This window comes from Lagopus leucura, unplaced genomic scaffold, assembly GCF_019238085.1.
Source record: "Lagopus leucura isolate 7727_CA_CO unplaced genomic scaffold, USGS_WTPT01 Super-Scaffold_100002, whole genome shotgun sequence".
Lineage (NCBI taxonomy): Eukaryota > Metazoa > Chordata > Aves > Galliformes > Phasianidae > Lagopus > Lagopus leucura.
In genome coordinates, this window is record NW_024962263.1 from 24,847,640 (window position 1) to 24,870,914 (window position 23,275).

General features: G+C 39.0%; 1 protein-coding gene across 6 annotated transcripts in view; it reads right to left on the bottom strand.

Annotated features, from left to right (window-relative positions):
• Window positions 1-780: 780 nt before the first annotated feature.
• COBL (cordon-bleu WH2 repeat protein) overlaps window positions 781-23,275 on the bottom strand; it is a 150,729-nt gene continuing 128,234 nt past the window's right edge. For all 6 annotated transcript variants that reach the window (XM_042868795.1, XM_042868797.1, XM_042868793.1 and 3 more), the window contains 5 exons: window positions 13,447-13,550; window positions 10,194-12,205; window positions 9,451-9,570; window positions 7,072-7,323; window positions 781-2,110 (listed from right to left, as the gene is read on the bottom strand). In XM_042868795.1, the coding sequence (XP_042724729.1) occupies window positions 2,093-2,110; window positions 7,072-7,323; window positions 9,451-9,570; window positions 10,194-12,205; window positions 13,447-13,550 (2,506 nt within the window). In that variant the 3' untranslated portion in view covers window positions 781-2,092. The remainder of the gene's footprint in view (window positions 2,111-7,071; window positions 7,324-9,450; window positions 9,571-10,193; window positions 12,206-13,446; window positions 13,551-23,275) is intronic.

Below are 23,275 nucleotides of genomic sequence, written 5' to 3' on the forward strand. Positions count from 1 at the left end.
CCTATTGTAGACAGCTGAACTCTCTTTCCATTTTTAGCTTAAGCTGTGAGTGAGCGCGCAGGACAGCAAAGGTGAGATCTCATCTCGCACTGTTCTTAATCTTAAAGTATTTTAGCCACGAGAATTTGATAATCAGCAGTTTATTCAAGCATAAATCTTCTATAAACTCTAGTTCTATAAAGCCAGATGAAACATTTGAATCACAAAGACCAGAGTTTCTTGTTACCTCAAAATCCAGTTTTGGATCCTTTACATTGAAAAGTATATATCTATACAATTTGTTAAATAAAAGGGGCATTAGGAATGAAGAGCTATAGATGCAGGGCCTTCAGACAACACTAAGAACAACAAAAGAACTGCAGTGTATTATATCTTTCTGCACCTCAGCAAGGAAGCTGTTTGAGTTACTGGAGGGACAACCTGTTCAGTATTCAAGCCATTAGAGCCTGCATCCTTTCCTGCAATACAATTTTAATATTTCTTATCTAAAGCACACTGAGAAGATTTTCAAGGAAAAAGAAAGCTAACCAGTCAACAGAAGTTATTTTATTTAATGCAGGGCACGAAAGAGCACCCTAATTCTGAATATATTAGCTTCCCTAATGATGAAATGGATCTACAGCAGATTAATACCATAATGTATAAAACCACTATCATGGTTCTCATTTTGAGACATTTTTTGTTAGAGCCAAGATATCAAACACAGCATAATGGTTTGCTTAAGTCCATCTCTAGTTCCAATTTCTTTTTGTAAATGGAAAGCAGTTGGCAAAAAGAGTCTTTCAAGCCATGTTTTCGTTTTATTTTTATTTGTGGCACTAACAGACATCAATATTTTACAATATATAATATACAGTCATATTAAATGCAGATGGCTAAATATTCTCTCGCTTTCAACATTACACAGCTATACATTTTAAATTTCAGCCTCAAAAAAAAACAAAAATCTACCAACACTCTGATCTATGATTATAAAAGTGTAAATGTACAAACTTTGTCTTCCTCAGTTTCATTACAATACGGGAAATACGAAAAAGCATTTCTGATCTCTCCTTTATAAGTTAATCATTTCAATTCAATGAAAGATTGTCAAAATATGTACAACAGCAACTACCAAAGTAGTTAACATTTGAGAAAGATGCTGCTTATAAATATTCATGAGACAACATACAACAACCATACAATCTGGAAGCAAATGGCGAAAGTACCCACAACTTGACCAAGAGACAAAGTCCTGGTTTCTAACGCAAACCAGCTTCACTTCCTTTTGCAGTGCGGGAATAAATTCTAAATCCTGAACCCCTATGGAGCACTCTGAAGTCTTATTTATAACTCTCACAGTCTGCTGCAAATAGAGATTCTTTAAGGTGTCTCAGTTCTTAAAGTGCCATGAACATGACTAGGGCTCGGTATATCTACACATACAGGTATTTGATACGTCATACCCCATAAGTCACTCTTCAGTAGACACAGTCTCACATTCACTCTTGATTGACTGCTTTCTCAGAGCTCCACCACAGATATAACATTCACTTAACCTTAAAAAGACAACAGTGACTCCACATATGACAGTTGACATTCCTCATAATGTACTACAACCTCTTCCTTGTGATTATTTTCTACGGATCTTTATTCTCCTTTTTCCCCCTGATCATTTACTGCCCTTTCTAAATCAAATAAGAAGTAAATGGTTTGAAACAGTTACATATTCTTAAGAACTGGAAATGAATATTACTTTTCAGATAGCTAGCAAAGTCTTTTCATTTTGCCCATAAACACAATTAAGTATGAACACAGGACCGCACAGTGTTTATATTCTTATTAACCTGCCAACAAGAATAGTTTATTGGCAACCTTAAATATTCAGAGGCAAAACACAATTCCTTGGCACAGAAGCTTTACAGCAGAGCAACATATTTTCCCCTTAGAACCATTATGCAGGAACACAAAGAAAATTAACTACAACTTATTTTGGCGTGTAGACAAAAGAATAAACTAAATGTCTTGATGTTTTTTGCCCTTCAGATCTTGAATGATGATTATAGGTGCTTATGGGGTTAGATTTTCGAATTACTTGTTCTTTATACATGATTCAAACGAGCAGAGGGACCTATAACAAAGAAAAGAACACAATCATTCAAGATATTTTTAAACCCTCATTGTTAACCAAACATTCTCCTGTGGGGCTGTTTTCAAACCTACTCTCTTCTTCAGCTCCTTAAGACATGGAGCTTATCTATTCTTCTTTCTAGCTTTATCAATTGGTCTTAAGGAAAGTCATGTCCTTCCTTAAAACCCCACTCCTCATATATACGTACACTTCGTAGTTGCAGTTAACATTATTACATGGAAGTTGACAACATATTTTTCTATAAACTTCCTTCATTTTGTGGATGAACAGAGATCTGGCTGTGAGTACGCAGTGTCTGACAGTCAAAAGCTGTGCAGTATCAGATAGCTGTCACTGGTCATATAAATCAACTGATGAGTACTTGGCTTCCTGATTGAATGACAGAAACTTTTATAGGCTTTGATGCAGGAAAATCCTTAAACAAATGCTTATCTTCCTTCCTAGTCCTCAGGTCATCGACGGATTTGCTTAGTTTTAATGCCAGTGTACTCTTCCAAAATCAAAGATACTTGGCTTTGATTCTATCAGAGAGATATACATTAAGGGGATCGCAGAAGCTAAACAGGAATAATGTATTTGATTAAGTTTCAATCTTCCACTTCTGGCCTTAGTATCCACGGCAGAAGCTTTATTCATAGGGAAAAAAAATAGGTCATGGTACAAATTCTCATTAAGGTGAATAGTTCAAATAAAATTTAATCTTTGAATTCAAATGAAGTAGCAGCATGCAAATGTCTGTCTCTCACTATGCATGGGAATGAGAATCACCTTCTATGCTCATTTGACTACCTGTATATCAAGCTTGGCCAACCTTTTAGTGGGGCCTCCCACTCCATTTCCAGCATAGCAGTGCCAATATCAACCATGGCTTTGAGTCTGTAATTTCTGTCATTGCACCCACAGACACAGATCATTATTATATGAGGAGAATAGTCCAGTGCCAGACACAGAGGTATAGAACTAGGCCACACTTCCAACAAGACACTGAATGGGCCATAATTCAGATCAATGTATTACTCATTGGCAACCAGCTTCAAATTATCCCAGCATATACCACAGATCTACTGTAATGGGTGCAGTAATTACCTTACCTGGCTCCTTTGATTGCCAACAGAGTGATATACTGCACGTATCAAGAGTTCACGTGACTAAATGCCAGTGCCAATGGAATGAATGTTTGTAGATACTGTGATTGAGCCAAATTTGTATTATTAATGTAAGATTGCTTAAAACTGCATGGCTCTTATTGCTACTGGAAAATGTGAGGTCTGTAGAATACCTCTTGCATATTCTATTAAAAGGTGGTTTACAGAAATACTTTTTCCACAAGCAAAGCCTGTTTTTGAGATAGGCAGCTTGCCTTTTCCACGCTGTGAAGGTACGTTCTGCAGTATTTCTACCAAATCCCTCAAGTATTCCTCTACTATGAGTAGATGGTATAATGTAGCATGAGCAACTTTTGTAACTTCTCTTTGTTGGGTAAAATTTTTCATCCTGCATGGGCTTGTGCTGCAACTATACCTACAGCTAGACGTCTAACAGGTTATTTGCATGTGTAGTTGTGTTTTTTTCCACAGATAATCATAGTAAATCCTAAGGCAGGTTACACAGACAAAAATATACATGTAATGTTATAAGGAATTGCAGAAATCTAGCCAGATTATGTTGCATTTTCTAAGACAGAAATAGAAAGTGCAAAAATTTATCAGAAGGATCTTAATTGTATGAAACCATGAGAAAAGTTCCTTAATATGATAAAGGAAAACATTAGTTCATATTTAACAGCAGAAACTCAGATGGTACAGCTCTATGACCTGACTAATAGAATTAGCCAAAATTTGGTCTCAGATCAGTTGTTTATTTCTCAGATCAACTGATCATCCTTTGTACAGGAGCCAGACTGCATGGCTAGAAAGCAGGCTCCTTGCTAGCGAGACCCCATTACTTCTGAAGTCGACTAACAGCCAAAAGCACCATATCAGCCATCCTGGTTGCTGTCTCTGCTTCACGCCATCTCCATGATTTGCTATTGCACTTTGGGTGTGCTAAGCAAGTTGGAAATTGAAGAAAAAGGTTACTTCCTGCATCTTGTAAAGTCTTTTCCAGCTTGGTAATTTCATCACCTTTCAATAGCACAGAATGGAGGTGAAGATGTTTGGGTAGGATATGAAATCTAACCCCCCTTTCTGGCATCTCTCTGAACTGCACTGCATTGGGATGAACCATTTTCCAGAGGAGACCCAACTGGGCTTGGCATCCACAAGAATTTTCCTTTAGGATTCTGTGGACAGCAACAGTGTGCAATAAAACAGAAGCCATTTCTCCAAAACAAAGTATGATTTATTAGCCAAAGCAGGCAAAATACTCCAAGAATCAATTAAGGAATGGCCAGGGAACCTATGCACATATTATCCTATCCACACTTGGCATTTTCCACAAGTACCTGTTTTTGCTCTGGTTTGTTTTGGGTGACCCAATTACAGCCGATGTGGTGCAGACTCTGACTTTGAGCAAGGCAACATCAGCCTACACCAATTTCTCTCCTCCCTTCCTGCACAGTGGATCTTTTAACCTTAAAGTTCATGACTTTAGTGAACAGCTGTGTAATCAAGGGTGGAGTGGAGGAGTTGCCTTTTCACAGATATTAATAGAGCTCAAATTTTTGTTGGGATGCTCCTTATCTATGCAATTGGTTGCTTTTTATGTTTAGTTCTCCTGACAGCTCTGTTTGATCTACTTCCACTGCAAATAACCCCTTATAAATAAGGCCAAACTGAGTCATACATTACTAAGCAACACAGTTCTTAGTCTCAGTTCCCCCACAATATTACCTAAATGAATGACTTCACCATCAGAAGCCCCTGTTCCATAAAATTTCAAGAAGACAATGAAGGAGAAACAGACACAATTACAGAATGGAACGACCAAGTCTGCTGTCTAGCTGCTGAAACCAAAACCTTCTTCTCCAAAAATGGCCCTGTACTCATACCTCCAAATCATGGCATCAGAGATAATGGACACGTAAGGCTAAATACAGAAAAAAGTTTGCCTCAGCCCTGGTGCAAAACTACCTGCCAGCCACCCTCTGTCAACAACTCAGTGCTCCTTGGAGATATATTCTTCAGCTAGGAAGGAAGAAAAGAAAACCCTGATATGCAGACACATGCTTCTACCAATTCAACTTTTGCTATCACAAATTGCCTTACTGCAAGGAAAAGATCAGAATTTAGCTTTCACTTAACACAGCAAGCTAGGAGAGATTGTAATACACAGTGGATGCAAGCTCTTCGAGAAATCTGAATTTTACTTTTATCACTGATCAAGGGCATGAAATTTCAGATGTCAAAGTGATACGATGCCTTTAGCATATACTTAGGAGTTAGCTTGCATATCCAATACATGAAGGACAGCACAATAATAAGACCACCTTACTTTGTTTTGTACAAAATGCTCCTCTCTTTTATTTTCATAAAAGATCTACCCAGTAAGAGATGCACTCTTCTGTCACCTCAATGTCAAAACTACAAAAAAAAGTACTCTGTCTTGAAAATAGAAAAAGACAGGCACAGCATTTAGCGGAATACATTAGTATATCTAGATCACTTTCATGGTCTGCAAGGGCCATCCAACTGTTTCAAAATAAATCCCCAAGGATATAATAAAGGCCTGTTTAAATGAGTAGTGGCATAGGTCCCCTCAGAGTTGGGTTCCCTCAGAGTTATGCAGTTGGACAAACCAGGAATTTGGAAGGATCTAGAAATGAAACAACAGCATGAAGTATTCTTGAATGTCCAAATTTCTTTTTCTCTTCTGTAAGCTAGTGAAGTATGGAATCAAAGGCCTGATCTAGAGTAGCAGTTCTTCATAATTGGTCGTCTTCTACTAGTATGCTATACTACTATCTATAGTATCAATACATATTTCCACATAGACAATAACTGCACATTCAGACTTCTGTTTGCATGCTGATGTGAACTTCACTGAAAGTAAAATGAACGCATACTTTTTTGGATGATTCTGTGGAATTTCTGATTTATCAGAAACAAGATTTCATTAGATAGACTTTTTATTGTTAAAATTTGATCACATTTTCTGAATTACTTGAAGGGGACAAGTGAGCAAGGTTAAAGTATATTTACAACTTCTGGTTGTCATTAGCCAAATGACGTGTTGGGAAAACAGCATCTGTTTCAGTGCATTCCCTGAAGTCTGTGGATCAAAGTCCATTCTTTGATACTGCAGTAAGATACTGAGATAACTCAACTAAGAACAGCTGATCTACTTCTCCTCAACCAGAAATGTAACTCAAGATTTGGAAGAGCAAATTTTGGTCAAAGAGGTATGTGAACTTATCTCAAAAAATCACACCAGAGCAGCAGATCATTTAGCCATCTGGGAGTAGAGTAACCCATGATGGGCCACAGAACTGATACATACAGGCATCCAATTAATACAGTTCAGATTGATACTAAAAGGAACCCACAGGTTTTACTGACAGATCCTATGGAAATCAAAACCTACACATAACTGAAGTTAGGACAGAATATTTACCTCTACATTTGCTTTAGGGTCTCATATCTGATCTTTTTAAAATTCTCCTAGTCTGAAGGACATGCAGTATTATCTCATATTCACAACAACAGAAAAGAGCATGGAAATACTTTCTGAAGTGATATTCATGCTCTTTAAAAAGAATTGGCTGCTCATGTGGTTCATATGGTTGTGTATAAACACAGGCATGTTTTAGCATTAACAGTGCATTTTAATACCTGTTCAAAGGTTTGAAAAACACTCTCAGTCTTCGACTCAGCGAAAACACTGAATGCACAGCTCTTCTGATGGCGGAATGAAATGCGTGGCTAGAACAGCTTGTAAACAGTTTCCAAGGCCAAGAAAGACCAAGTTTTTTCATTCACAAGGAAATATAAAAGTGCATTTACCTTTTTTAACTTTGCTGCTCCAGCACCAGAGCGAATGGCCTCCATCAGGGCTCGCCTCGCCTCTCCAGGGTCACCTGTAGTTGTGGCAGAGAACTTAAAAGTCGCCGTTGACAGCTGAGGGGGAGGTGGTGGCGGTGGCTGGGCAGGGGCAGGTGGAATACAGAGCTGTTCTTCCTGAGGGTCTTCTGCTTTCTGTAAAGACAGTTCCGCATTCCTAAAACTCTGGAGCTCTTCAGAGGCCAATGAGGAGATCTGTTCGTGATGCAGTTGAAAGGAGACAGTTAATACCAAGCATGACTAAACTGTAATTACTTGACATTTGATGCACTTTAATTTCAGTACCCTAATTTCACTTTGCTTGAATGACATAAAACACGTAGAGCTTTTTGTTTGCTCATGAAGCTGAACATCTGTTACTACTCACTCACATCACTCAGCTGGGCTGATTACAAGCATCAAGGATTTGGCATTGACTCTGACTCAGAAACTCAATCTTTATTTACCACAAGCTCCAGCATCCTGTAACTCTTTTTGGCATTTAAGGTAACAGACAGAGAGTTGGACTTGGAATTCATTTGCTAAGAACCACAAGGGGTTTTGGAATCACAAAGACATATTAAGGCTGCTGCAGCCACCCAGGAATCTTGTTACTTTTCACATTCTGGCCTACATAGAAATAATCTCAAATGACAGAGATGCTCTTCTAGATTTGAAGCTTTCAGACCTGGCTTCAGTGAAAAAATAATATTAAAGTTTCAACTCACACTGGAAAAAAAGAAAAAAGAAAAAAAAAAGAAAAAAGAAAAAAAAGAAAAAGGTAATACAAGAGAATTGTGTGAAAGCACTGGGGGAGAAAAAAAATCAATAGATTACTCTTCCAAGTGTCTTTCTGTAGAATTTCTGAACCTAAAATTCCAGCACGAATTACTTACCTGGAAACTTGTTCTAGTTTAAATAATGTAGGCAAGGAGGTAATCTTTTAGACTAAGCAACTGCCTCAACAAATATTTTTTCCACTAACAACATTACTAATAATAATCACAATAAATTATTAGTAATTATAAGAGTTTGGCAATTATTAGGAAATTCAGTACCATGTGCCAAACAGGAGGTTTTCAAATAGATGCATTAACATGCTGTTTCAATGAAATTAAGGCATAGATCTTCTCTAGTAAAAAAGGACTCATCTCTCATCAAATAATCCAAACTCACAGAGCCCCTATGTTCTGTTACTTCACTGTACATACACATACACAAATACATGGTAATAATGTCATGTCAGATAAGAACATTTGAGATGTCATGGAAGGGACAGCCCTTTAATCGCAGTACATCTATATACGTCTATATCCTGCCCTGTATGCATACAAACATGGTACTTCATCTAGCACAGGTGACACTGTGAAAAAGAAGCCCATGGTTTCTAGGCAACTTCCTTTAAAACTGCAGGGAGAAAGTATCCTAAAAAGTCTCTGCGGCAATACAACACCATTTCACTGTCAATGCCTCTTTCACACAGATCTGCATTTATTCCTAATGAATGCAGAGCGCAGTTGTGTGCACGAAGGTGACTGCAGCACCGCATGTTCTGCTCCCAAGTTCAAGGGAAGCTGCATCCTAACTGAAACAAGGGCAGTAAGATATTCAGAACTGCTCTGAGGGAGGAAATAATTCCCAAACAGAGACAAGGGAGACTTTCTACCTAGTGCCAGCTCTCTGGATATGTGCTAATGGTCTTAGTCATTGCAAGAGGGAAATGGGAACCTCCTTGCCAATACATGTCCTTGGCTGGATTAGTAACTGAGTGAAATCTGAGGCTAGAACAATGCAGGCTTTGGCTACTGGGGATAAGAAATGCTTTAATGATTAGGTAAATCTTTCAGATAGGAGGAAACATTCTGCTGTAGTGAAATTTTCCATCAATTATTTGCATACAACTTGCGTGCATCAGTTAACAGATAAACAGCATGCATGAAAAAGTCCTAGTGTTATGAGGTAACTGGAACTGGATATATACAGAAGGTAATGCAAATATATTAACTGCATACCCCCTAACATACAAAAAACAACGCCTAAAATGTGAAAGCAATAAACATTTGATATTTCCTGTGTACATTCCCAATAATCCATTTGGATTATTTCTCCACTTCTTTCTCAGTTGAAAGCACGCCAGTTGAGGTAGTGCTAAGTTCTATAGAGAGGGTGGAATCTGACCCTCTCTGCTATCTAAGTCAGATCTGGTCTTGCATCATAACACTTTCCCCCTACACTCTTCTCTTTCCAATACAACTTGTAGTTTGCATTTTCTCTAGGTTTATTTGAAACACTCGATAAGAACAGACCACACTTAGAAGATCATTTATCACGTTGATTTCTTACTTTTTTCAGCTTGGAAGTGCCACTGTGACCTCTAATTGCTGCTAGTAGGGCTGACCGCTCATTCTCTGGCTCACTGTATGAGGGTTTCTTGTGATTGCCATTTAGCGCGCTGTCTGAAACCTAGATTATGAAAAGAATACTGTTATTAGACGTTTACGTACAGATATTTTGGAAATGTTATTAGAAATATTTTTAGCTCTTGCACTGGAATGCAAGCTATGGGGACTACTCAGTCTGTGTGCCTATGTGCCTGCTTTTATAACCTGAGCTCTCACCGAATGTAAGGATACATGTAGGTCCCAGTTACCAACGCCACACATAGAGATGCAGCCTCATATCCCCTAAGCATAAAATCAGTGGCTAACTGGTACTGTCTACTAACAAAAACTGGTGTCTTCTTTCTTTTGCAGGTATTTACAAGTTTCCTGCGTGCTGTGTGTTCCTTTTTTACATAACACACTGAAATGCAGGCGAGGCTCCCTGGCTAACCTCAATTACCTCTCCTTCATGTTGTTTCTCTCCCCCTTTGCCTCTTTTAGCTAGGGCAGCAGGAATGGTGTTGTGTAACTTACAAGACGTGCAAAATAACCACTGGTGTGGTCTGCACTTTGCCACTATAAATTTTTCAAGTGCCATGTATGCTGCAGCTTCCTTGCAGATGTGCCAGTTATAAAACCTCTGGTGTCTGAGGCTGCCTACAGGTTTCTGCAACCTGAACAGGCTAAATAAAATCTCCATTTTACCTTTCTGAGTTTCTCTTTTCCCCCTCCTGTTTGAATAGCTTCCATTAGGGCACTGTGCAGCGATGTATCTTTTGGAATCGGTTTTTGGACAACAGGTTTGAACTTCTTCTTTGGTCCGAAGATGTTAGTCTGCACATTAACATCCAATTCACCGATAGCATTAACAGCTGAATCATCAGATCTGTCATTCTGTTCTGATTCTGCCTTTGCTGTCACACCATTGAACTCGGGCGATGCTTTCAGGGAACTAACTTGCATGCTGTCAGCAGGAGGCCATTTAGCAATACGCAAAGATGAGCTGAAAGAGGGTGAGGCTCCTTGGAGATCAGGTGACTTGAGAGAGGAGGCTGAATTACTACGGGGCAAAGTCTCGCTTTTCTGTTCAAACAGAAGATGCATCTTTTTCTCTGCTGTACCTTGTTTGCTGTTTAAACTGTGATCATCTTCTGCTTTGTTGTTATCCTTTGAAGAGGATTTACTAAGTGGGACACTGGCATTCTTTTTATAGAAACTAGCAGGAGTTGCTTGACTCAGTGCCCTGATGTTCACTACTTTGTTTTCCATGCCAGAATTATCACCAGGTGTGAATCTGTGGGATGCTTTTTGACTACAAGTAAAAATACTTGAAATTTTTTCTCTTGTTTCTGCTGATTCTGTTTCCACAGGGCTGTATTTGGCCACAATAATATTGGGGGAAACATCAGCTTCAGTTTTAACCTCTCCTGCCCCATGCTTATTTTCATCTTTCTCATGAAAATCTGTAGAATCAGACTTAAAGGTAGGTAGGTTGATGTGTTTTGCAATGGCAGAGGCCACATACTGACTGGAAGTTCTCCTGTGAGGCTTTAGAAATGGAAGCTCTGGCTTGTCCTTATTAATGGCTGGGACCACTAATGGTTTTACCTGAGATTGCGTAACTGGAAGAGGTGGTTTAGTCTTCTCATTCTCAGACTGTTTTTCACCTACCTGGGAAATAACAGTTTGTGGTGCTACAGGTTTTGAAGCTGCAGGACAGACGGGTTTGCATTCTTGCTTTGTAACAAAGGACTTAGAGTTTGTGGTAACTGCTGGCTTTTTAGCAAGATGCTCAGCAGAGTCATCACTTTGTTTTTCCATAGAACTTGACCTCCAGAATGCCTTCACTTTCCCAAGAGGAATTTCCTCACTTTCACCAGCAGAGGAACCTGGTACGTTCTTACTGACAACAGGCTTTGGGTTGATAAGGTTGCCTAGTTCATCAATCTTAATGGCACCAGTGGAAATCGAAAGTCCTCTATCAAAATTTTTTACTTCAGGTTTTGGAGGGACAACTTTGAAGGTCGTCAAACCCATTTTGGGTTCATAATTTGCTTCCAATTTCAGGGCACGATGACACCACGGAGGTGTTGATGGAACTTCTTCTACTTCAATTTTTTTTGCAGGTGGCCGTTTGATTTCTAGTTCTGACTTACTTTTTTTCAGAGGTCTCTCCCTCTTACTACATTCATTAAATGGATTTACTTTCTCTTTCACTGTATTGATTTCAGTTGCAGTCTTGGAGCAAGATGAAGTCAGCTTTGATTTACACTCCTCAGACTTCATAACATGTCTAGGCGGAGCTTCTACTTTTACATTCTTTTCACTTCTTTTTTCAAAGGAGGATGTGAGAGATTCAAACATATCCCTCCTCTGTTCCACAGGTAAGTGACTGAACTCATTATCAGACGGCTGCTGATGTATTAGGTACTTGGCTATACATGCAGATTCACCATTGGCATGTCCCTTATCAAAGGAACCCGCATTGTTGTTTCTATTTGTAAAGCTTCCCATATTAACAGAGTCAGCGGATGAATTCTGTGAACCCCTTGTCTCTTGGTTTCCAGCTGAGTTATAGATGGTAACTTCTGGAGCATCATCTATGACTGTTACTGGAACAGAACTAGCAACATCATGGAGGACCTCAACTTTTCTTGTATGTGGGTTCAACACTTCACCCATGTGCTCAGAGTCAGAGTTACTTAAAGCATCCATTGCTGTAAAACACATGTAGTATTATATTCAGGCAATATTTAGGCAATATGACTTTAAATTACACAAGCAGCTAATACAAACATACCCAGATCAGATATTTTAGTTCCACTAAAACTAGCACGAATATATTTACATTACAAAAAAGGAGAGATCTGGGTCCTTTTTATTGTCTGGCTGCTGATTAGAATCAGCCAAAATATTCCTGCAGTCCTTCTTCAGCCAGTGGGAAACATACAAATGCAGCTGAAAGCAGAATTTAATCTATTGTTCATACCTTATCTTTGACTAACTTCTCTCAGTGATAAACATTTCACCACATGACTCCAAAGGAGAAACATTTCTGAGAAACAGTGAGCAACTTCAAATTATGTTTCCCAGACCTGGTTAGTAATAACAACCCAGCTGAAGGATTTCCTTGAGCAAGCAAACAAAGAAACAGTACTTGTATTTTTTTTTCCTCCATTCTTTCATTTTCCTTCATTACCAATGACTCCAGGAGCCTCACTGTGCAAGAAGCTTAACTCCCCTCTCAGATTTGCTAATATAAATCAAGGGTTACAACACAGAATGTAAGAAATGACAGTGTTGAAGAAATTAAACTGGAATTCAGTACAATGCCAAAGTTCTGAAATAAGGATGGAAATTTTTTAAAAAGTATTGAACATAATTTCATGAGGAACTATTAATAATGAAATGTTTTTATTTACTGTAGGATAAAGAGAAGCACAATATTGCTTTGTGGTGAGATTTTATCTCTTCTTATTGTTTCTTTTCACATTTTTAAACGTTTAACTTTAAAACACGTCTGCTAATGGAGAGGAGAGATTGATTGCAAGAATGTCCCCCCTTCTCCATTTCACTATGATAAAATAAGCAACAGGACTATTGTTTATGACAGACAACTAAACTCACTACTGATTTAGTTTCACTGAAGTAAATACCAAATTTAGCTCACAAAATGTGTCCATAATCTGTTGTTCGTCTCTTTCTGGTAGCAGACATCAAAATACAATGACAATCAGATAAGCAGGTTGAAAAATATTTTGTGCTGGTGTATAAAGAGTGGCTGCCCAGGAAGCAAGGGGAAAGAACCCACTTCAGGTAGACCACATTCTGACTCAGACCTGTGAGTTGCTGCTAGTGATCTTAGTGAGAAATGAAGGTGTCTCAGAGTGCAGTTTGTCTGTGTTTCTTCAGGCTGTGCCTATGTCCTTTATGCCTCTGAGGCTTTACAGTTCCCTACCTTCTAAATCTTCATCCAAGTCAGCCAAAGTCTGCTGGAGTTGTGCATCAATGAATACATCCTCATTCTCATGCTTAGCCGCAGCCATTTCTTCACTTTTACTGCTAAATAAAGAGAAAAAAATGTCGGATCTCCTGCTTTCTTGCCTTGTGCTCCTGCTCAGAAATATACCCTCATTTCAGCCCCTTTGGTTCCACTGAGGTTTTGAAATCCATTCCCCAAAGTACAAAAAAAATGCAGCCTTGGACACACAAACCACATACATCCAAATCTAGGAGGAATCTCAGCAAAGACTGAGCATACTCCATGTGCTGGTGATCAAAAGATTAGGATTAATAAACTCCATCACAAAGAAATGGTCTGGCTTCACTGTGAAGCGTGCAGTTCAGCCGGACTGCAGAAAAGCAGCATATGCTGAGGCAAAGCTTTTGTATATCCATGTAATTTTAAAGCAGACCACTAGCCATCCCATGTACACACTTTGCCAACAAATCTGCACCTTAATTAAATAAAAATTGCACGATGATGAAAAATAAATAGAGTGAAATAGTGTTAGACAATCACTCTGCATCCTGGGGGAAGGGAGGGGAGGAGTAAAGAGAAACTAATCCCTTGGGAGCTGTTTCTAATGAAAAGCGGCCTGATTTTGCCAAGAAATAACTCTGTGCTTTTTGACAAACTTGTATAATAATCTAAAAACAAGTATAAAACCAGAATGAGTGCCAAGTGTTGTCTTGGCTTATTAAAAGACGAAAAGAAGAAAAATCTTAACAAAAACCTGAAAAAAACTTCAACAACAAACACATAAAAACCTGTTACACAACAGACATTCTGTTTCCTAGGAAGAATCCTGACCAGCAGAGCTTTCCTATCTAAATCAATGAAGCCAGGATTTCACACTGGGCAATTCATTTTTTCTGCTACCTGATCCTCACCTGAAGTCAAAACGTCATCTGTGACACTGCCTCTATGTTCTACCCTTGAGATTAGACTGCTGACAAAATAATTTTCCATTTAACCACATCTAAGCCACTTTGGTCAGGTGAAGCAACTTTGCCCTTTTCAAGATCAAGCCCTTAATGTCACAGATAAAGTGACAGGTGACTTTTTTTCTTTTTTTTTTCTTCTTTTTTGCCTAGTTTACCGAGCATCACCTGAAAAAATGTACTTTTCCGCTCCCCATTAACATAATCTTTTGAATAAATATTTGCGGATGATTCTTGACACTGATTTAAATGATCTCTAACGTGTGCCTTCTATTTTTGCAATTGTATTATTTTTCTCTTGTTCCTAGCAGGATTTGCTGAAAGCATATTTTCAAGCACCTTTTTTGTTTGTTTGTTTGTTTGCTTGTTTTTTTTTGCATTCACCTCTCCTTTCCTTGTATCCTCCGTAGCATTCTTGGAACCTGATTCCCTTTCCTAAGCAGGGATGAATCCAAAGTGGCAAAGCTACATATAATACCTAAATTGTTTCCCAAATTGGAATGTATGTATTTCTGAAGACAGATATCTGCATTTATTATTTGAATACAGAGGAAGAGATGCAGTGCACGGAGCACTCTCTGCGTGGAGTATCATTTCTCCCAGCATCTGCCATTGATCAGAGCTTTGCAGGCCCCGAGCACCTCCAGAAGCCAACATGAACTGATGAAGCTCAGGCTCATTCTCGTAATTCAGGATCATGATGAACTCAGTTTTCTCCAGGATGGATAATGAGGAGGGTGACACAATTCAGTCAAAGTCTCTAATAGGAGCAACTGGTTCTGTAAGACAGCAATCCTACTTGTAGCCTGCAGCGTTCACACACACAAATCAGTGAGACCACTCATCTGACAAACTGACAAGATTTAAGCTTACTGCAGTATTCAAACTAAGCAGAAGCCTGGCACAAAACTCTCTCAACCTAAAGTTGGCAAGAACTATGAACCACCTGAATGTCCTACTGTTTTTGCAGTGAAAAATTTTATAAAAATAATTTAAAAAATTACTTGCTATCCTGAGTGCACCATTTATTTGCAAAATAATAGAAAGAACTTTCTATTTTGCACTGAGAAAAACGATCAAAACTGTGCAGCAGCTGAACGATATATCTAAGCAGTATGGAAGGCAAACACTGTTTTCTTCTTTACAAAACTGGCCTTATGAGATAGTTTCCCACACTTGGAAGCAAGTTATTGACCTTCACTGAGACTTTCTCTAAGCTACTTAGAGAAAGTGAAGAAGGCGCTTTGAGCTTTGGTTTGAGAAAAACCTTGGAAAATAAATGTCTAAATCTCCTCCATCAGAGAATGTGACCTTGTTCCACGAAGGCCACGCAACTTCACCACCTTCTGCTACCTGATTTCTTCTGTTGCCTGACTCCTTTTCAACACAGCCAAAATCTGTATTACTAAGGTTGTTGGTATTGGGCTTTCTCCAGCAAATAATGAAAATAATTGGCTTGAGAATTTTATGGGCGACTCATGTAATAGAAAACATATTTGGGGCCTGGGACAGAGATTCTTGGATTCCAAACAGGGTTCACTGCACTGACCAGATCTTTTCTCATGACAACCGGGGAGAATCTTTCAAAGACTCAGAAAAATCACCTTCTCCTTCATAGGTGCAACAGTCAGCAGAGGTGTCTTTCATTATCCTCTGTGCACTTATGCAGTGTAGGTAATTTGCCTCTCAATTTCGGCTTCAATCTCCTCATCTAGGCAAATGGGATAATACTACCCAATTCAGAGAATTTTTATAAAGGAAAGAGAACAATGCACTGAAAATGAAAGGATTCTCAGTCCTTTACAGATGGAGCTTCAGAAAAAGCAGATCTTTCCTTCTGCATTTCCAAATTCCTAAAAGAGCTATTGTTCAATTCATCTCCAAACTCACCTAAAAAGCAAGCCAGAAGGTGCATGTTAATCACAGAGCTCTTCTTTAAATTCTTAGCATTGGGAATTTAAAATGTGATATGTGTTTTGAGAGGTGAAAGTCTGGTAGTTTCCAGTAGCTCACACAGTCTATAAATATGCCTAAAAAGACTCTTTCACACAACAGTATTTGGGAAAAGAAAACAAGAGGGCCTCTAATATTTTTTCAAAGCCTTCTTCCCTTCTAACGCTGCACACTTTTCTTTTGTTGACAGCTCTATTTTGGTCAGAATCCAAGAAAAATACAGGACTTATTCCAGTACTATGTTTTACATTCTGGACAAACATTACCAGTGGCATTTTCTCACACATGCTTTTTTTGACTTAAGGAACAACTTGATAACCTTTCTGCTGCCTTTCTGGTAACGTGAGGTGTTAAAAATGGGTAGTATTTTAGCACAAGCTCGAAATGGCAAACATGTATGGTTCCTGGAAGCCTCCTCACTTATTACTTATGTAGATTAGCTGAGATTTGTGCAGGAGTGCAGAACCGAGCAGAGAGACTACTAAACTACCGCCTTTAGTGCTCCACTGAGCTCAGGCTACAATACATAATTATTCCTCAGCAGTCATTTGCACAGTTGGAGACAAAATGAAACTTACTGCAGCATTTTGTCAAATTAGTGCCATGAGAGACAGACATTTATGAGAAAGTTTACACTCTAAGAAAGAAGAAAATCTCTGATAAATCTTGCTTGAAATGCATTAAAAAGAAAAACGGAACGGCTAAAGTACAACAGATTTGCAAAAACGGAAGCTGCCATTTTGTTCTACATTTTTGCTCTATTGGGGCTTTGCAAATGGTACAACAGACCAAGGCTTCTCTGGGCACCTCTCAGGAATTCCGGAATGCCTCCCCTATGGAATCAGAGGTAGATCGCAGCTTCCAACATAACTGAGAAAATACAACACAGAGCTATTTAAACTATGGGGAAAAGATCCAGTTGTCCATTTGGGACACTCAGTACCATTTGAAATAATGCAGGGCACTCAAGACATCTGTGTGGGGCTGACAGACACAACATGAACTGATAGAGACTGCTGGAAAAGCAACAGGCAAGAGAACTGGCAGCAGACATTTCTCAAGTTCACTGAATGCTTTCTGAGAGCCTCACCTATTTTGTGCTACCTTGATTAAATAAAAAATCTTGAGACCGTAGTTCCTCTAAATCACCAGCTGGGGAGGGCAGACGGAACCACTGTAACAGTCATATCCAGAAAGGCACACAGTGCAGTAGTGCACAGGAGGAAGGAGTGGCTTCCCTAAGACCAGGCTCAATGGACATGAGGGCATGCAGCTCCCCATATGCATCTTCAGCAGCCAACAGGAACTGACCAACGTGGAAGACTAGTATTATGGTGACTCTGCACTGGGCTTTGATGCATCTGGGCTACCTTCTCTGTTCCAAGTGTCTTCTCAGTCTGCTAATAGGGATTTAATTTAACCTTGCTGCATATATCCAAATTCTTCCTCTTCAAAATGGATTGAAAATATTCTCCTTTTACATAAATGCTGGGGACATAAATGCTTCCACCTAGGATCAGCTGGTGTTACAGAAAAGGCTGATGTTGAATGATGTAGAAAGCATGGTTGAAAGTGCATTGTTTTTTAATATGACTTGCTATTCAAGCAGGCCAGAAATGACAAAGTAATTTCAAAGTGCTTATTCACTTGCTTCTGTGATTGATGCAGCAAAGTACTCTTCAGAAGTGGAGGAAACTATTTTCCAGAGTAGTTAGGAGTTTACAAAATCTTAGGGACCATTTTTCCATTTTCTGCATTTCTTAAGCTAGATGATTTTTTTCTCTATTTCCTTTCAAGGAAAGAAGAGTAGTCAGTATAAGGAATGGACTTTCTAATAACTGAGGCTACAACCAGACAAATGAAATCCTTGCTTAACGCTACCTCCTGTGAACGTGAGCATGAAGTTTCAAAGTTCTAGCTTTGAATGACCAAAGAAAATGGTCATACTGCTAAAATGCTGACAGTAGACTGTTAATGTACTGGAAAATACATCCCTCTTAGAACTGGCTAGTTAACAAAGTCCTCAATTGTCTTTCATGCAAGATTTCTGAAAGTGGCAGAAACTAAGGAAAGGAAAAAACACACACATTCATATTCTGTTGGATGCCATGTAACCTTGCTTTTTACATTCTTCAACAGCCGGTTAAAAGAAGGCTGTGCATACTTTTTGAGAGCAAGGTGCAAATATCATTTCTGTTCCAAATTCTTAGTGTGTGTTCTACTTTTATTTCTGTGGGACTGCAGTGGTCTTTAGGCAGCATTTATATCTGTGCTGAATAAAAATAATCAGAAATTAGATTAACCTGTTTTCCAATCCTAGAATAACAGAAGTCCAGTACTGACCTCAGATTTAAAACCACCTGATTAAGATAGGAATTTACAAGTACAGAGAAGGAGGAAAATAGTTTTTCTGCAGCAGATATGTTTATGGACCTTTCACAGTCCTCCTCCATGTCTATCAGTCAGAAATAGAAAGCAAATGAAAAAATTTATGCTTATTTATAGCATTTTGTGTTTTTCAGTCCCTTAATGCTAGAAATCTCTAAGCCTGTTACATACCATGATGATTTAAGCTTCCAGAGCCCCAGATGTATGTCTCATACGTTTCAGAGTCCTCTCATAGGCTGCAGAGGCAGCAGCTTGCAGTTGCTATACAGCTGGAAGCATGCCCCCACTCCCCCTCTTTGCACTGGCCTCTGGCAACAGCTTCCCAATAGGAAAGCCCGCAGGCAGACAGGATCGCCAGAAATAGTCAGGGAAGTGAACTAGCTTGACTTAAATCTTAATAAAGCAACGTCACTTGGGCACAGTAGCACTGCAGGTTAAATGATGGCACAGTGAGGTTAAATAACCTCTCCTGGTTTACACACAAAAAAATAGGAGAGGAAAGAGCAGAGCCCTTTGCTGCACCTTTAGCAACCCAAGCTGCTTCCTAACATCCAATGAGTTACACAGCTCTCAAGTATACAGCAATTTTTCCAGCCAACAAGTGTAGCAGAAAGGCTAATCTGCACTCCTGCTCTGCAGTGATTGTGAGTATCTATTACTTAACCATAATATGATTAGTACCTTCCCTCCATGAACATCTGCCAGAAAAAAAGTGTATGAGAATATCCAAATCGAAAGAGTTTTCTGGAACAAGAGGAAAGGGAAAGCCAGAGATAAGGAAGGAAATTAGCAAAAGTATGTAAGGAGCAGAGGCTTGCAAATCTGTCAGACATCTGGGCCTTAATTAAGTAATTTTTCACCCACGAAGTTCTCTCTGTCACATTAACCCTTTCTCTTCCTTCCTCCCTATCAACAGTACCTTTCTGTTTCCAAAAAAGTAAAACACATGTCCACCCAGCTAAAATGAAACTTATCTTACAGAGGAATGACAAAACAAAGCTTTCCAGTATTTCTCTAAGATTGCTACAAGTGACAAGTAACTATACAGAGTATATTTGTACACACAAATGTGTATATATATAATGTATACATAGTGCTATTTTCATTAGAGTTCTCCCTCCCTTCTGACTGCCTTCTGCCACTCACAATTCTACTTGCTCTTCCTCTGACCTGCTTCATCATTAAATTCTCTCCAGCTACCAAGTTCTTTTTCCCCCCTGTCCTTCCCAAGTGGAACACAAAACCTTGTAACATTTGAATTTGAATGGGCTGAAAATTAAGCAGAACAAGTTCACCCACCCCTATCCTTTCAAGCATTTGTTTTAATCTAACTCATCAAAACCCAAAGAATTTTGTAGCAAACAGCTGAGTATTTCTCAGGTTGGTAACAAAGAGAACAGTTTTCCCTCTCCTCCCTACAGCTCAGCTACCACAACCAGAGCCAAAGGTAACAAATTCTCCCGAGAGAAAGGGAGGAAACGGGATTCTCCCTGTCCAGATCCACAGCATGAACTGATCTCTGCAGGGTTCCCCACCCCCATCCTACGCCCTCAATTAGCTGTACGTGAAAAAATAATCCTCCTTCATGGCTACTGACACAGGAGGAACTCAAGGGAGAGGAAAATCCCTTTTAGGCCTTTGGAGAATATTTCGTCTTATTGTCCCTTACAAGTCACTATTTATGATGATGCATTTATTCAGCTTTCAAACCAGCAAGTTCATACATTTAAAAAATCCCACAAAAACCTTTCTAAACTTTAATAAAACATATTGTATTTTGAAGTATTTTAGTGCTCTGAGTGGTAGGACAACCCACTCTAAAGGCCCCTTAACTCTTCTTTCAGCTACCTACACCTTACGCCTTTGATAGGTGGCAGTCCAAAGGCAACAACGTGCATCATGCCTGTGAGCATTCTGTTATTTTATTTGTGCCAAAACACTTAGATGCCTTTGAAAAACAGAGTCTGGAGGAAATGAGAGGTGCATTCTGATACATGAAATGCTGTCTGAATGCTCACCGCTCTGACATACATGGGTCCTGTGTGGTTTACATGGTCACTGGTCTGCCTCGACCCTGTGCATCGACTTTTTTTCTCCGCAGTAAGATAATGCCACAATGCCTCCTCTTCACCTCACATGAGTACTAGGATGAGAAATTAATTAAAGTCTGCATGGCACATGGATACTAGTGTGATGAGTAAGATAGAGCAAGAGGAAATTAAATGGTCCTGGCTCTAGAAGAGAATGTGAACTGAGAGCAAACTGGTATACATGCTCCATTAATTGAGCTCTGAAACTTAGAAAGAAAAAATGAGTATGACCATTTAACGAGAGACTTTATCATAGTGCATAAAATGGGGGAAATTAAGGTTAAAGGGGGGAAACTAAGGTTACACGGTCTTATTATTAATGTTAGCTAACTTTGAGCACATGACTTAGCATCCCTAATAACATTATTTTAAAATAATTTTTAATGTGTAATTATTTATAAAGCTTGAGACAGTAGGTGTGCAGGATGCTTTATAGGCGTATAAAATTGACTGATCCCTGCCCCAAGGAGCTTGCATGATGACACCATACAAGGGATGGGAAAGGAGGGGGTATGGGAGGACAGAGTTGCAACACTGTGAGATCATGAGATGTGCTTACTGCTACATAAGCAACATTTCAGCTTCTTTGTGGTTTTCTTGTTACTCATTTAACACTATATATTAAAATTTGGTGAACAGATACATAACACAAATCAACTGTAAGGAAGGATACGAAGAAAGAGAACTATGTTGTACTGTGTTCAGAGTCAGCAGTTACTAAAACATTCACAGCCAATATCATATGTAGTCAATTATTTATAGGGGTTATCCTGTGTCACCTCCAGCTGAGATCAGGATTCTGCTCTACCAGGCACTGTATAAACATATTGTGAGATATCATAACTGTGTCCAGAATTTTACACAGTAAGTGGCTGACAGGCATATCAGAGGCAGAGACAAAGATGGTTTAATAGATTAGAAGCAGAACCAAGGGTTGAGTGATTTGGTACTCTACACACTAACTCTTCTGTTTATTCGCATTAAGGCTGCTTAAACAAGAAACCCAAAACAGAACAAAAAAGAGTGCACATACAAATGGTTCTTACATACTGAAAAGCAAGACTACCGAGGACTGGAAATCCCTGGGCTTTGGAGACATTCTTTTAGAAATTTGTCTATCTTCTTTAGGAACAAGATTCATAATATGTTGCAATTGCCATTTCTGTACGTACAAAGTCTGTACATGACTTACTACCCTGTCCATACTATTATGCTGCTACATGCAGACAAACCTATTGCATATTGAAGACTGCATCCCTCAGCACTCCACTCTATCCCTGACTTCAGTAACAGATGAGGTACAGATCCTGCTGTGATATTCTAAAGCTATCAGACATTTCTGCTGCACAGAGACCACACATTCCATGCAGTGAATGGTTCCAGAAGCTCCAAGCAAAATAAATTTAAAAATACATACACAATTAACCAAATAAGCAACATGACAAAATACTCTTCATGATCTGGAGCGCAGTCTAAGAGCTCAGAACAAATATACTCAAGAACTGTGGGCTTGACTGTGCTCTTCACTAAAGTTTGTCAGGGTGCATAAGCAAAAGATCACTTGGTCCTTCCTTATAGCCTCTTCACACTCTAAATATAATCTGCTTCCACGTTAAGGGTAGTTTTTATTACCCACAGAGTACAAAATGATTGTAGTATACAGAATTACAGTTATTTCACAGGGTAAAAAGCCCCAGTTTTTGCTAGCTTTACAATTCAAAGCTAAATATTTCCATGATTTTTATTAACTTTTTTTCCCCCCAACCCTGGGCCAAATTAACTACAATTTCTGGCTTCAGTGGAGCTCAGACTCAAGGAGGACGCTATTTCACTTCCGCTAACTATTGTTTCTTTATAGTATTGACATGTTCTCTAACTTTATCTTTTCATACCTTCCTTTTAGAACTGAGTTAGATCTTGGTACACGGACTGGAAAAAGACATAAAAGATTTGTGAAACTCCATGTAAAATTTTCCTTCAAGTTCTGTAGTTTTTGAAACACATTTAAAACTCTGTGTAGCTTGGTATCGATTATTCATTCAAACTGCACTTTGACTTGTCTGGGAATTCAGAAAGCTGCTTTGGTCCTCAAAGCAGCTCATTCATCACAAGAACTCACATAATGTCAGGTCTCCCAGCAGATTTTATCACTGGGGTGGTGGCTGCTCTGACAACAGCAGCTGAAATTGATGCACTCCAAATTTGACTGTACTAAATGCTGTACTCTGAACTGATTTAAATCCCAGAAAAACGAGAATTTAATATGAATAGCTTAAAAAACAGAAACAAACCCACGGCCGTTTTGTCCTCCCCTCTACATTTGGGAAGTGGCTTTTAAAAACTCAGCAAGTTAATCTCAAAAGGATTTAGAAGAGCACGATTTTCTGTTTTTTCTACAAAAATACGTTAGCA